The following is a 14,226-nucleotide window of genomic DNA, read 5'->3' as shown; positions in this document are numbered from 1 at the left end:
ATCCTATATCCTATTGTATCCTACTCCATCCCATTCCTTCCCATTGCATCCTATATACTATTATATCTTATCTTATCTCATCCCCTCCCCTCCCCTCCCATCCCATCCCATCCCACTCCCACCCCCATCCCACTGCATCCTATCCCCATCCCCATCCCATCCCTATCCCATCCCATCCCATACAATTGCATCCCATTGTATCCCATCCCATCCCCATCCTATCCCTGTTCCCATCCCATCCTACACCCTAGTCTGTCCCATCCCATCCCATCCCACCCCCATCCCCATCCCACTGCATCCCACCCCCATCCCATCCCATCCCATCCCATCCCATTGCATCCAACTGTCCCCCCTCCCATCCCACCCCCATCCTCTCCCTGTTCCCACCCCACCCTACACCCTCTTCCATCCCACCCCATCCCCCCCCCCCATCCCTCTCAGCTCCCCCCATCCCTGTGCCGCACTCCCCCTCTCACACCACGCATCGCTGCCTTCTCCCTCCTCTTCAGCCGCAGCACATCCACGTACAGCACACGGCCCAACACGGCTGAGGCGCACAGCAGCGCCCCATGAACCGCCCCCGCCAACCCACAGCTGAACACGTCCTGCCCTGGGGACGAGAGCTGGCTGTGACACCGCCACCCCGTGGGGACGTGGGGGCACGGCCACCCCATGGGGACATGGGGACACGGCCACCCCATGGGGACACGGCCACCCCATGGGGACGTGTGGGCACGGCCACCCCATGGGGACATGGCCACCCCATGGGGACATGGCCAACATCATGGGGATATGGTCAGTGCCATGGGGATATGGGGACACGGCCACTGCCATGGGGACATGGCCAACACCATGGGGATATGGTCACTGCCATGGGGATATGGCCAACACCACAGGGACATGGTCATTGCCATGGGGATATGGGGACATGGCCATCTCCATGGGGACATGGCCATCACTGCCATGGGGACACAGCTACTGCCACTGGGACATGGCCACTCCATGGGGATATGGTCATTGCCATGGGTATGTGGGGACACAGTCACCACCATGGGGACATGGGGACACGGCCACTGCCATGGGGGCATGGCCAGCACCATGGGGATATGGTCAGTGCCATGGGGATATGGCCAACACCACGGGGATATGGTCACTGCCATGGGGATATGGGGACATGGCCACTGCCATGGGGACATGGTCATCGCTGCCATGGGGACACAGCTACTGCCATGGGGATATGGCCAACACCATGGGGATACGGTCATTGCCATGGGGATATGGGGACACGGCCACCCCATGGGGGCACCCCAGGTGTAGGGAGAGCCTGGCTGGAGCTGGGTATGGAGACATGGGGACATGGGACGCGGGGACAGGAGGACATGGAGAGAGAGGTTATGGGGATATGGGGACACAGGGATGTGGGGGCACACAGACATGGAGTCGTGGGGACATGGGGATGTGGGGGCACAAAGACATGGGGACAGGGGGCATGGAGACATGAGGGCATGGCAACATGGGGACATGGGGACACAGGGACAGGAGACATGGGGACATGAGGGCACAGAGATGCAAGGACATGGGGACATGGGGACATGGGGACACGGGGACATGGGGACATGGGGACATGGGGACATGGGGGCAGTGGGGCACAGGAACATGGAGACATGGGGACATGGAGACGTACATGGGGATATGGGGACGTGGGGATGTGGGAACATGGGGGCACACAGACATGGGGACATGGGGAGATGGGACGTGGGATCATGGGGACACAGACATGGGGACATGGAGACGTGGGGACTCTGGGACGTGGGGACGTGGGGGCATGGAGAAACAAGAACAGGAGACACGGGGATGTGGGGACACGGGGACACACAGACACGGGGACACACAGACACGGGGACACACAGACACGGGGACGCACAGACACGGGGACGCACGGGAGGGGGGGCGGCCGCACACCCGTCAGGTAGAGGTTCCTCACGGGGGTGTCCGCCCTCATGGCCGCCACCACGTCGGGGCTGAAGCGCCGCAGGTCGTGCTCTGCGCCGTACATCTCCCCCCGCGGCGCCGCCAGGTAATGCGCATTGCTGAGCGGCGACGCCGCCTCCACGAACTCCACCTGCACGGCCGGGAGGGGGGCGCGTGATGTCTGGGGGATCCCCGCCCCCTACAGCCCCTACAGCCCCTACAGCCCGCCCCATTCCGGGTGCCCCCCTCCCCCCACGGAGCCTCACCTTGTCGCGGAGGTGGGGGAAGCGCAGCAGTGCGCGCTCCAGAAGGCGCTGCGCGATGTCAGCCTTGTAGTGCAGGTAGGCGGCCCCGCGGTGCCTGGGGCGGGTGCCGGCCCAGCCCTCGAACCACTCGTAGCGGGCCATGGTCAGGATGGTCATGCATGAGCGGCCTGCGTGGGGGGCACGTGGGGAGATCGGCCCCACAACCCCCGTGTGACCTCGGTACCCGCTGTAGGGTGTCCTTGGATGTCGCCTCCGGTGCCCACCCCATAGCCCCAGCCATTGGGATGACCTCGGTCCCTACCATAGAGATGTCGCCCCCAGTGCCCACCCCGTCACCCAACCCTTGGGATGAACCCAGTCTTCATTATAGGGATATTGCCCCCAGTGCCCACCCCATAGCCCCAACCACTGGGATGAACACAGTCTTCATCGCTGGGATGTCGCTCCCAGAGTTCACCCCATCACCCCAACCGTGGGGATGACCTTGGTCCCCATCCCCACTATACAGATTTCACCCCCAGTGCCCACCCCATAGCCCCAACCACTGGCATGATTGTGGTCCTAATCATGGGGGTGTCACCCCCTCAGTGCCCACCCCATAGCCCCAGCCATGGGGATGACCTTGGTCCCCACCATAGGGATGCCACCCCCCAGGTACCCACCCCATAAACCCCACTATTGGGATGACTTTGATCGCCATCACTGGGATGTCACCTCCAGAGTTCTCCCCATAACCCAACCACTGGGATGACCTTGGTCCCCACTATAGGGGTTTCACCCCCAGTGCCCACCCCATAACCCCAACCACTGGGATGACTGTGGTCCTAATCTTGGAGACATCCCCCCCCGTGCCCACCCCATCACCCAACCCTTGGGATGAGAGCGGTGCTGAGCTCGTGCCACCACGTGGGTGGGGTCTGGAGGGAGGGGGCACAGTGAGGACCCCCCCACCCCACCTGGGTGCCGCTCCTCGTAGGTGGGGTCCTTGGCAGCGGGGAAGGTGATGAACATCATGGCCAGGTTCTCAGGGACGTCCTCGCGGCTCAGGGCAGCATATTTGCTCATCCTACAGGAACAGCACGTGTCCCCATCCCCGTCCCCATCCCCGTCCCCATCCCTGTCCCACAGTGGGGGGCCCTTACATGGCATCCAGGTCGTTGTGGGGGTAGATCCAGAAGTTGGTGGCCGGCAGGTCCAGCTCGGCCGCGCTGCCCCGCAGCCCCACAAACACCAGGAAGGAGCCCATCCCGTGCTGCACCATGGCCAGGCGGGAGCGGATGGCTGCGGGGACAGGGGGGCATCGGGGACAGTGGCATCCTGTCCCCTGGAGAGGGGCAGTGGGGACACAGGGGACACCACGGACACCAGGGGTGCCGGGGACAGCAGGGACATTGGGGACACCGTGAGCACTGGAGGCACTGGGGACATCAGGGACATTGGAGACATTATGAGCACTGGGGACACCATGGACTTTGAGGACACTGGGGACACTGTGAGCACTGGGGGCACTGGGGGGGCTGAGGACACTGGGGACACTGGGGACACGAAGAGCAGTGGGGACATCAGGGGTGTTGGGGACATCAGCAACACTGGGGACACCATGGGCACTGGGGCCACAATGAGCTTTGGGGTGCTGGGGGCACCAGGGGCATTGGGGACACCAGGGGCACTGGGGGTGCTGGGGACATGGGAGACATTGGAGACACTACGAGCACTGGGGACACCAGGGATGTTGGGGACACCAGCAACACTGGGGACACCATGGGCACCGGGGACACGATGAGCTTTGGGGTGCTGGGGACACCAGGAGCACTGGGGACACCATGGACATGGGAGACATTGGAGACACCATGGGCACTGGGGACACCAGGAACATTGGGGACACCGGGAACAGTGGGGACACCAGGAACATTGGGGACACCATGGACATGGGATACGTTGGAGACACCATGGGCACTGGGGACATCAGGAACAGTGGGGACACCGGGAACAGTGGGGACACCATGGGCACTGAGGACACCAGGAACACTGGGGACACCAGGAGCATTGGGGACACCAGGAACAGTGGGGACACCAGGAACAGTGGGGACACCGGGAACATTGGGGACACACCATGGGCACTGAGGACACCATGGGCACTGGAGGTGCAGGGGACATGGGAGACACTGGATACACTACGAGCACTGGGGACACCGGGACCATTGGGGACACCACGGACACGGGGGACCGCGGGCACACGGGGGTCCATGGGGTCACACACCGGGGTGGGCGCGCAGCGGGGCGGGCAGCAGTTTGCCAAAGGTGTTGAAGGTCCCGGCGTCGGAGATGACAACGCGTGCGTGGATCTCCACCTCCTCCTCCTCCTCACCGCCCTTCTGCACGGCCACCCCTGCGGCGCATCGCGCTGTCACTGCCACCCATCCCACACTGCCACCCATCCCTCACTGCCACCCATCCCGCACTGCCACCCATCCCTCACTGCCACCCATCCCACACTGCCACCCATCCCGCACTGCCACCCATCCCACACTGCCACCCATCCCGCACTGCCACCCATCCCACACTGCCGCCCATCCCGCACTGCCGCCCATCCCCGCACCGCAGACCCCGTGCCGGGCGCTCACCCACGGCGGTGCCATCGGGGGACACGAGGATGCGCGTGACAGCAGCACGCACCAGCACGGCCCCCCCGGCGCGCTCGATGAGGGGCACGGTGTGGAAGGCGATCTCGCTGGCCCCCCCCCGCGGGTACCACGCGCCCCGCTGGTAGTGGTGGACCATCAGCGCGTTCAGCAGGAAGCTGGAGTCGCGCGGTGCGGTGCCTGGGGACACGGGGACCGTGATGGAGCCGCTGCAGAGGTGGCACCGACACAGCTCCTCTGTCACGACATGGCCCTCCCCGTCGTGACACGGCCTTCCCCTGTCACGACATGGCCCTCCCATCATGATACAGCCATGTTCTGTCACGACATGGCCCCCCCTGTCACGATACAGCCACCCCCTGTCGCAACGTGGCCCTCCCCATCATGATACAGCCATCCTCTGTCACGACATGGTCCACCCTATCATGACATGGCATCCCTGTAATGACATGACCCTCCTCATCATGATACAGCCATGCTCTGTCATGACATGGCCCTCCCTGTCACGATACAGCCACCCCCTGTCACAATGTGGCCCTCCCCATCATGATACAGCCATCCTCTGTCATGACGTGATCCACCCTATCATGACATAGCCCTCCCCATCATGGTACAGCCTTCCCCCGTCACGACATGGCCCCCCCTGTCACGATACAGCCACCCCCTGTCACAACGTGGCCCTCCCTATCACGATACAGCCCTCTTCTATCGCGACACAGCCCCCCTATCGTGACGCAGACCCCTCCTGCTGCAGCGCTGCCCGGCCCTATCACAACACAGCCCTCCTCCTGTCGCAGCGGTGCCCTCCCTATCACGACAGCCCACCGCCCGTCACGATACCCTCCTCCCCGTCGCGACATCCACCGACCGTAGAAGAGGTATCCCAGCAGGGCGCGCAGGTCCCGGTTGGCCGTCAGCCGGGCCACCGCCTCGCTGTGGTTGGTGGCCGCCATGCGGAAGATGGGCGACAGCCAATGCAGCGGAGCGCAGCGCAGCAGTACGGCCGACAGCCACCGCGGCGCCATCTTCAGCAGCGCCAGCAGCGCCACGTGCCGGGAGGCCAACTGCGCCGGCACGGCTCCGCGTCACCCCGCGGCCACCGCCGCCCCACCACGGCCGGCTCTGTCCCCAGCGCGACCGTCCCCCGCGTCCCCAACATCCCCTTTTGCTGCCTTTGCCCTCACCGTGGCCACCCCCCATGTCCCCATCATTCGTGTCCCAGCCAACCCCACCTCCCATGTCCCCATGTCCCCACCATTCATGTCCCCCATGTCCCCACCTCCATGTTCCAACCAACCTCACCCCCATGTTCCAACCAACCCCACCACCCATGTCTCCCATGTCCCCACCATCCATGTCCCCCATGTCCCCACCCCCCATGTTCCAACCAACCCCACCCCCTAAATTCCAACCAACCCCACCCCCCAATTCCAACCAACCCCACCCCCAAATTCCAACCAACCCCACCCCCCATGTCCCCCATGCCCCCACCCCCCATGTCCCAGCCAACCCCACCCCCCATATCCCCATCCCTTACCATCCCAACCACCCACGTCCCGACCACATGTCCCCCCATGGCCATTAGCTGTGTCCCCGTCCCCACCAACTCCGTCCCCACCACTCACCCATGTCCCCACCATCCACACCCCCATGGCCATCACCCGTGTCCCCCTGGGTCCCCACCTTCCATGTCCCATCCAACCCCACCACCCACATCCGCCCCACTCACGTCTCCCCATGGCCACAACCCGTGTCCCACATGTCCCCACCACCCATATCCCCCCAATGGCCGCCATCCATGTGCTCCCAACCCCACCACCCATGTCTCGATTATGGTCACCACTCATGTCCCCTGTGTCCTCACCACCCACATCCCATCCAACCCCATCACCCACGTCCCCACCACCCACATCCTCCCCATGGCCACCATCCACGTCCCAACCAACCCCCCCACCCATGTCCCCCCCACATGTCCCCCCACGGCCACAACCCATGTCCACATCCCCACCACCTGCATCCCCACAACTCATGTCCCCACCACCCGTGTTTACCCCGTGGCCACCACCCATGTCCCATGTGCCCCCATCTTCCATGTCCCAGTCAACCCCACCGCCCATGTCTTAACCACCCCTGTCTCCCCATGGCCACTGCCCATGTCCCCCGTGCCCCACCACCCATGTCCTCCCCATAGCCACCACCCTTGTCCCAGCCAACGCCACCACCCATGTCACCACCCCATACCTGTCCCCAGCACCCACGCTCCCCATGGCCACCACCCACGTCCCAACCAACCCCACCACCCATGTCCTCACCACCCAAACCCCAACCACGGCCACTACCCTTGCTCCCCACGTCCCCACCTCTCACGATCCCCCATGGCCACCATCCATGTCCCATCCAACCCCACCATCCGTGTCCCATCCAACCCCACCATCCGTGTCCCCAACACTCCCATCCCCTCCCCCCTGTCCCCCCATGCCCACTACCCACCTCCCCTCCACCCCCATCACCTCAATCCCCAGAGCCGCCACAGCCGTCGCTTTACCCCCATCCCAACCCAAACACCCACAGACCCACATGGACCCCACCTCCCCCAACCCCCCACCCCCGCTGCCCCCCACCCCCACTGCCCCACCTTGGACAGCCTCATGAACTCCCGGATCGCTGCCTTCTCTGCAGGGAACTGCTCCTCCAACGCAGCAACAAAGGCATCCTTTCCAGCACGGAGCTGATAGCGGTGTGGGCCCAGAACCACCTCGTCGTAGGGGTCAGGCAGGCGCTGCCAGCACAGCTGCCCATCCGTCAGCTGGTCCAGCACCACGCGCAGCATGCTGCCCTCGTGCATCTGCCCCACGTAGTGGATGCCTGCAGGCGCCGGGAGGGCAGGCGTGCGCTGTGTGCACACATTCTGCATGCGTGCGGTACGCACGGAGCACACGCACACACGTATGGCGTGCATACGGTATGCACACTGCATGCATGTATCCGTAAGGCGTGCTTGTGGTACGCACACTGCGTGCACACGCACATATTGCATGCACATCACACGCACATGCACGTGCTGCATGCACACGGTGTGCACGCTGCATGCACACACCTCATACATGCACTGCAGGCGCATATACTGCAGGCGCATGGCACGCACGCTGCATGCACACACATTCTGCACGCACAGGGGATGCAGAGCACACACACACACATGCTGCATGCACACACCTCATAAATGCACTGCAAATATACTGCAGGCACACCGCATGCACACTCCATGCACACACACATTCTGCACGCAGACGGTGTGCGCACCACATAGTATCATGCATTCTTACACGCTGCATGCACCATGCACACACCCCCCATGCAAACACTGCATGCACCATGCACACACCGCCCACGCCAACGTCACACGCACTGCATGCACACTTTGCACAGCCAACGCGATGCAAACTGCACGCACCACCGCACACTGCACGCACCGCCAACGCGCGCTGCTCCTTACCCACATCGAACTCAGTGCCCCTCTCCTGGAAGGTGTGGCAGCAGCCCCCGGCCTGGTCGTGCTGCTCCAACACCAGCACACGTTTGCCCACCTTGGCCAGGATGCACGCAGCTGCCAGACCCCCGATGCCGCTGCCGACGACCACAGCATCCAAATCCTGCGGCACGCGTGCGGTGCTGAACCCTGTGCATGGAGAGGGGAGCACGGTGCTGCGTGCATGCACCCCTGCAGCGGGCGGCGTGCACCCAGCCAGCATGCAGCGTGCACCCGCGGAGCGCGCAACACGCAGCAGTGCAGCATGCACCTGTCCGGATTGCGATATGCACCCACACCGTGTGCAACATGCAGCCATGAAGTGTGCGGTGTGCATCCGTGCAGTGTGCGCTGGCACAGCACATCCACGCAGCGTGCACTGTGCAGCCCCCCTGCATGCAGTATGCAGCCATGCAGCGTGCACTGGTGCAGCGCGTGGTGCACATCCACGCAGTGTGCAATACAGACCTGTGCAGCATGCAATACGCACCCACCCAGTGTGCAATACACACACATGAAGTGTGCAATACACACGTGTGCAACATGCACTGACACAGCATGCAGTGCACATCCATGCAGTGTGCAACACGGACCCAGGCAGCACACAAAATGCACCCACCCAGCGTGCAATACACATCTGTGCAGCGTGCACTGGCCCAGCACTCCGTGCAACCCCACGCAGCGTGCAATACACACCCGTGCAGCACGCAGCTCGCGGGCGCTTTGCACACGGGTGCAGCGGGTGCCACGCTCACACGCAACATGCATTGCACCTGCAGAGAACACAGCAGGCCCCCAGCACTGCACGGGCCTGCAGGGAGGGATGGACATACAGACATACAGCCACACACACACACAGCCCCCAACTCACCCCTTCTCAGCACCCTGTCACGCACACGCGGGTCCGTCACCAACGGCCGGGGGGGTCCGGGGGGTGGGCGAGCAAAGGGGTTCCCAGCAGAGCCCAGCAGACGCTGCGCCAGCAGCCCCAGCAGCAGCGCGGCCAGGCACGGAGGCAGCAGCAGCAGCAGCAGCGCGGCCCACATGGCTGCAGCGGGACGGCACCGCCGCTCGGCTGCTGCACGTCGGGGATGGGGCGGTGTGGATGCAGAGCACCTCGCGGCCCCCCCCGGGCCGTCAGAGCGGGGGCTTAGGGGGGCAGAGCAGCTTATCGCTGCAGCAGCGGCTTACCGACACGGCGGCTTACGGCCGGCCGGCTCGCAGCCAGCAGTCTGCACCCCGCGGGGCTGCGTCCCCCTCCTTTCTGCCCCCCCCGCAACCCCCCCACGTCGTGCTGCTGGGCCACAGAGCGGCGTGCATGGATGGTGTGTGTGTGTGTGTGTGGTACGTGTGTAGCTGTGCAAGGGGGGGGATGCACGGCGCTGGGCACGCACGGCTCTGCGTGTGCAAACTGTGCCAGCACGCGCGTGCACGCCCTCACACCCAACCCAGCTCCGCTGCCTGCAGCTCTGCTGACCTCTCCCGGCTGCAGGGGGAAGGGCGGTGCACGCACGTGTGCACTCACACACACACACACACACACACACAAAGACTCCCCCACACACCCCTCCCCAGCCCCACAGCCCCCCTCTGTGCGCCCAAACGGGGCCGAAGATCCATTTTCAGGGATGGAAGCATTGGCGTCTCGTGGGGGGGGGGGACGCGGTGACACGGGGACACACGCGGGTGGCAGAGGGGACACGGGGGGCGCCGTGCCCACACCGCACTGCCGCGGCTCTGTGGGTTTGGTGACAGCGGAGCCGCTTTCCTTCTCTGTTCCTTTAAGAGAAGGCACAAAAGTGCCACGGGGGGGGTCGCTGACATGGGAAAGGGGACATGGGGATATGGGGATATGAGGATATGGGGACGTAGGGATGTGGGCACGTGGGACATATATGGGGATATGGGGACAGCCGGGTGTCCCCCCCGGGCATGGCAGGAGGACAGAGGGGATGCAGAGATGCAACATAACCCCCCCTCTGTCCTCATGTCCCCCCATAGCAGCCCCAGCAGCATCTCTGAGGGTCATTAATTGAGGGTTAATTACAGGTCGGGGTGCTCGGGGGGGGTCACTGCTATGTAGGGAGGGGGACCCGGGCGGGAGGGGCACCGAGATGAGGGCAGAGCCCAACCCGGTGGGGTCGGGTGGGGACGTGGGGCTGGCTCTGCGCATGCGCGGTGCTCTCTACCGCCCCCTGGTGGACGGACCGCAGCGCTGCACCTCCCGGAGGACCTCGGACCATAGAGAGGGCAGTGCAGAGCGGCTCCGGCGGGAGGAGCGCTCCAACCCTCCTCGAAGACTGTGCTGTACGCGTGTGCACACGCACAGTGCGAGGCTGTGTGTGCACGGTGCAGTGCTAAGTGTGCACGGTGCGAGGCTGTGTGTGCACGGTGCAGTGCTAAGTGTGCACAGTGCCAGGCTGTGTGTGCACGGAGCAACGCCTGGCGTGCACAGTGCACAACTTGTGCACGCCCCACCTCGTGCCCGCTGGGGCACAGACACTAACACAGCTGCAGCCTTGCACTCTGTGCTGACACACACACGTGCACACACACCAATGCAGCACCCAGCTGTGCCCATTCCCAGCACTCGCAGTGCCCTCAGCACCAGGCAGAGGCAGGAGGTGGCTGCAATGGGGTTTATTGTTGGGGTGGGGGGCAGTGTGAGGGGGGCTGTGGGGGCTGCGGGTGTTGCAGCCACCCCCGGGGAACTGCTGGGCCCCACAGGCAGCGCTGCATCCCGTGCTCAGCACCCAGCAGCACCCATGGGCTCCTCGCACAGCACCCGGCTGCTGGACCGCCGGCCGTACCTGCAACAGGGAGCACATTGCAAGGGAGCTGTGCATTGCAAGGGGGAAGGTGTTGCAACAAGGAAGACATTGCAAGGAGGAAGGCGTTGCAAGAGGGAAGGTGTTGCAAGGAGGAAGGCGTTGCAACAAGCAAGGCGTTGCAAGGAGGAAGGTGTTGCAAGGAGGAAGGCGTTGCAAGGTGGAAGGCGTTGCAAGGAGGAAGGCATTGCAAGGTGGAAGGCATTGCAAGGTGGAAGGCGTTGCAACAAGGAAGGCGTTGCAACAAGGAAGGCGTTGCAACAAGGAAGTGCAATCAGGAGCTTGCAAGAGTGGGAGAGCTCTTTGCAGCAGGGAGTGTGTTGCAGCAGGAGTTGCATTGCAACAGGGACAGTGCCACAGCAGCTGGACGGGTTGCAGTGAGGGCTGATGGGTTGCAGCACGAAATGGGCTGGCGTTGCAAAAGGGGGGCAGCTGCAAGAGGAAAGCGCACTGCAACAGGAGGTGCATTGCAATGGGGCAGCGTGCTGCAATGAGGAAGGCACTGCAGCAAGGATCTGGGTGCAGTGGCCAAGCGGGTTGCAACAGTGGAGCACAGTGCAGGACGGAGAGCATTGCAGCGAGTGCAAGTAGGCCAGGGGGTCGCAAGGAGAGGATTGCAGTGGGGAATGCATTGCGAGGGGGAGCAAGCGTGCTGCCATGGGGGGGGGGGGGATTGCAGGAAGGAACGTTTTGCAACAGGGGTGCGTTGCAATGGGGGTGCAGTTGCAACGGGGGTGCGTTGCAATGGGGGTGCATTGCAGTGGGGGTGCGTTGCAATGGGGGTGCAGTTGCAATGGGGGTGCGTTGCGATGGGGGTGCATTGCAATGGGGGTGCAGTTGCAATGGGGGTGCGTTGCAATGGGGGTGCGTTGCAGTGGGGGTGCGTTGCAATGGGGGTGCATTTGCAATGGGGGTGCATTGCAATGGGGGTGCGTTGCAATGTGGGTGCGTTGCAATGGGGGTGCGTTGCAGTGGGGGTGCGTTGCAATGGGGAGCGCATTGCAGCCCTGCTGCTCACCGGTGCCGCGTGACCACGTTGAGGTACTGCTGGAGGTCGTTGTAGAAGCGGATGAGGTCCTCCACGGGAGCATCATCCCCGGGGTAGGTGGGCTGCGAGGGGCCGGCGGTGCCGGGGGGCACAGCGAGCAGCAGCAGGCTGCAGGCCAGCAGCAGCAGCGAGGCCCAGCGGGGCGGCATGGCTGCAGCGCAGCAGTGCGGGGTCAGCTCGCCCCGTGCACACGTGTGTGAGCGCACGCCCCGCTCGGCACCCCGTGTTCTGACCCCACGGCACCGCCCGGTGCTGCTCACCTGCTCCTTTGGGACGCGGAATGGGGACACAGCGGCAGCACTGCTGGCAGCTCCTGATCCCTCCGTGGCACCGCTGCGGCGCTGCGCCGCCCTTATATCCCCCCCTGTGCTCTGTCCCCTGCTGATGTCACCCCCGCTGCGTTGCTGGGGGGGGTGGGGGGGACAGGGAGGGGGGACGGAGGGGGTTGGGGGGGCGCAGGGACACGTGGCCCCTCGCGGTGCCCGGGTTAATGTTTGACGCTGGGGCTGGGGGTACGTGGGGGGGGGGAGGGGGGGCTGCTGTCCTCAGAGCGGCTCTGTCCCATGGATGGACAGAGGGACAGCAGAGTGGGGACGGATGGACAGAGGGTGCAGCCATGGGAGGGGGGGGGGCAGTGGGAGGGGGGGGACACCGGAGGGGCAGGGGCTGAATGGCTGCAGGCAGAGTGGGGGGCGGCAGTTGGAACCCCCCCTTGGTGGCTGTGATTGAGACGTTGCCATCCCCCTTGGCCAGGCTGGGGGTCAGAGGGGTTTGGGGTGGGGGGCTCAGAGAGGCTGGGGAGCCCCGCTCCAGCCCAGACACGGCCCCCAATGGCCGCAGCCCCCCCAGGGACCCCACGGCACAGCGCAGGACCCCTCTACACGTGGTGCAGCCAACACAGGACCCACAGCACCGCCCCCCACCCAGCACCCCCACACCATCACCCAGCACCCCCACTGCACCGACCCACACCACCGCCCCCCACCCAACACCCTCACGGTGCAGTGCTCCCCCTGTGTCCTCAGACAGCGCACACCCCTCACCCATCCCCATATGTCCCCCCCCCAGATTTCCCTCACCAGTGCAGCCCAATGCCGGCACCCCCCAACACCCATCTCTGGTGACACCCCCAGCGCACCCCACCCTTCACCCCCCATTCTCCCACACATCCCCCCCCCCCCCCAACCCCCCCACCCTCTCCTGCATCCCCCGCTCCTCTCCTTTCTCCTATCCATCCCTCCGCCCTCCACACCCCTCTGCCATCCCCTCCTGCACCCCCCATCCCTCCATCCTCTCCTCCGTCCCCAAATCCCTTTTCCCACCACCTCCTTCATCCCCCCATCCCCACCTGAGTCCCCCCCACACCCCCATCCTCCTTTCCATCCCTACATCCACTTCTCCATCCCTCCGTCCTCCACATCCCTGTATCTCTGTCATCCCCTCCTCCATCCACCCCCCTTTTCCATCCCTCCATCCCTTTTTCCACCCTCTCCCTCCCTCCATCCCTCCCTGCACCCCCCACCCCCCATCCCCTCCTGCACCCCTCCATCCCCCCCTCCACCCTCTCCACCCCCCCATATCCTCTGCTGTATCCCTTTCACCTCTGCCCCCCATCCATCCCTGCACCCATCCACCCCTCCCACCCCCCCAATTTCTCTGCCATCCTGACCCGCACCCCCACAATCCCTCCATCCCTCCTTTTCCATCCCTCCATCCCCTTCTCCCACCCTCTCCCTCTCTCCCTCCCTGCACCCCACACCCCCATTCCCTTCTGCATCCCCCCATCCCCACCCGAGTCCCCCCCACATCCCCCATCCTCTCCTCCACCCCCAAATCCCATTTTCCATCCTCCCCCCCCCCCATCCCCTCCTCCATCCCTTTCACCTCTGCCCCCCATCCATCCCTACCCCCCCCCCCCCCCCAGCACACACACCCACACTGG

General features: G+C 64.5%; 2 protein-coding genes across 2 annotated transcripts; both read right to left on the bottom strand.

Moving 5' to 3' along the window:
* Positions 1 to 437: 437 nt before the first annotated feature.
* On the bottom strand, positions 438 to 9,731 carry LOC101751434 (all-trans-retinol 13,14-reductase-like). Its single transcript, XM_025143996.2, has 11 exons — positions 9,280 to 9,731; positions 8,376 to 8,558; positions 7,515 to 7,744; positions 5,748 to 5,943; positions 4,862 to 5,059; positions 4,498 to 4,626; positions 3,380 to 3,518; positions 3,194 to 3,303; positions 2,238 to 2,404; positions 1,963 to 2,122; positions 438 to 610 (listed from the first exon to the last, which is right to left on the bottom strand). Exons 1-11 carry the CDS (start codon positions 9,452 to 9,454, stop codon positions 438 to 440), a joined length of 1,860 nt encoding a protein of 619 aa, XP_024999764.1. The 5' UTR covers positions 9,455 to 9,731.
* Positions 9,732 to 11,032: 1,301 nt separating this feature from the next.
* Positions 11,033 to 12,614, bottom strand: PPY (pancreatic polypeptide). The gene is given in 3 exon segments (NM_204786.1): positions 11,033 to 11,218; positions 12,255 to 12,435; positions 12,545 to 12,614. Coding segments are annotated over 2 exon segments (243 nt in total). The 5' UTR covers positions 12,434 to 12,435; positions 12,545 to 12,614; the 3' UTR covers positions 11,033 to 11,154.
* Positions 12,615 to 14,226: the final 1,612 nt, after the last annotated feature.

This window comes from Gallus gallus, chromosome 27, assembly GCF_016699485.2.
Source record: "Gallus gallus isolate bGalGal1 chromosome 27, bGalGal1.mat.broiler.GRCg7b, whole genome shotgun sequence".
In the NCBI taxonomy this organism is placed as follows: Eukaryota; Metazoa; Chordata; class Aves; order Galliformes; family Phasianidae; genus Gallus; species Gallus gallus.
The sequence above is the reverse complement of the archived record's forward strand: the minus strand, read 5'-3'. Positions and strand labels throughout refer to the sequence as shown.

Bases quoted from the DNA above. Each gene is read 5' to 3' on its own strand.
- LOC101751434 (XM_025143996.2), bottom strand. From the start codon at position 9,454: ATGTGGGCCGCGCTGCTGCTGCTGCTGCTGCCTCCGTGCCTGGCCGCG. The intron at 8,559-9,279 runs GTGAGTTGGGGG...CTCCATGCACAG, and splicing joins TGACAGGGTGCTGAGAAGGG to GGTTCAGCACCGCACGCGTG. The intron at 5,060-5,747 runs GTCGGTGGATGT...CCGTGTCCCCAG, and splicing joins GCTGGGATACCTCTTCTACG to GCACCGCACCGCGCGACTCC.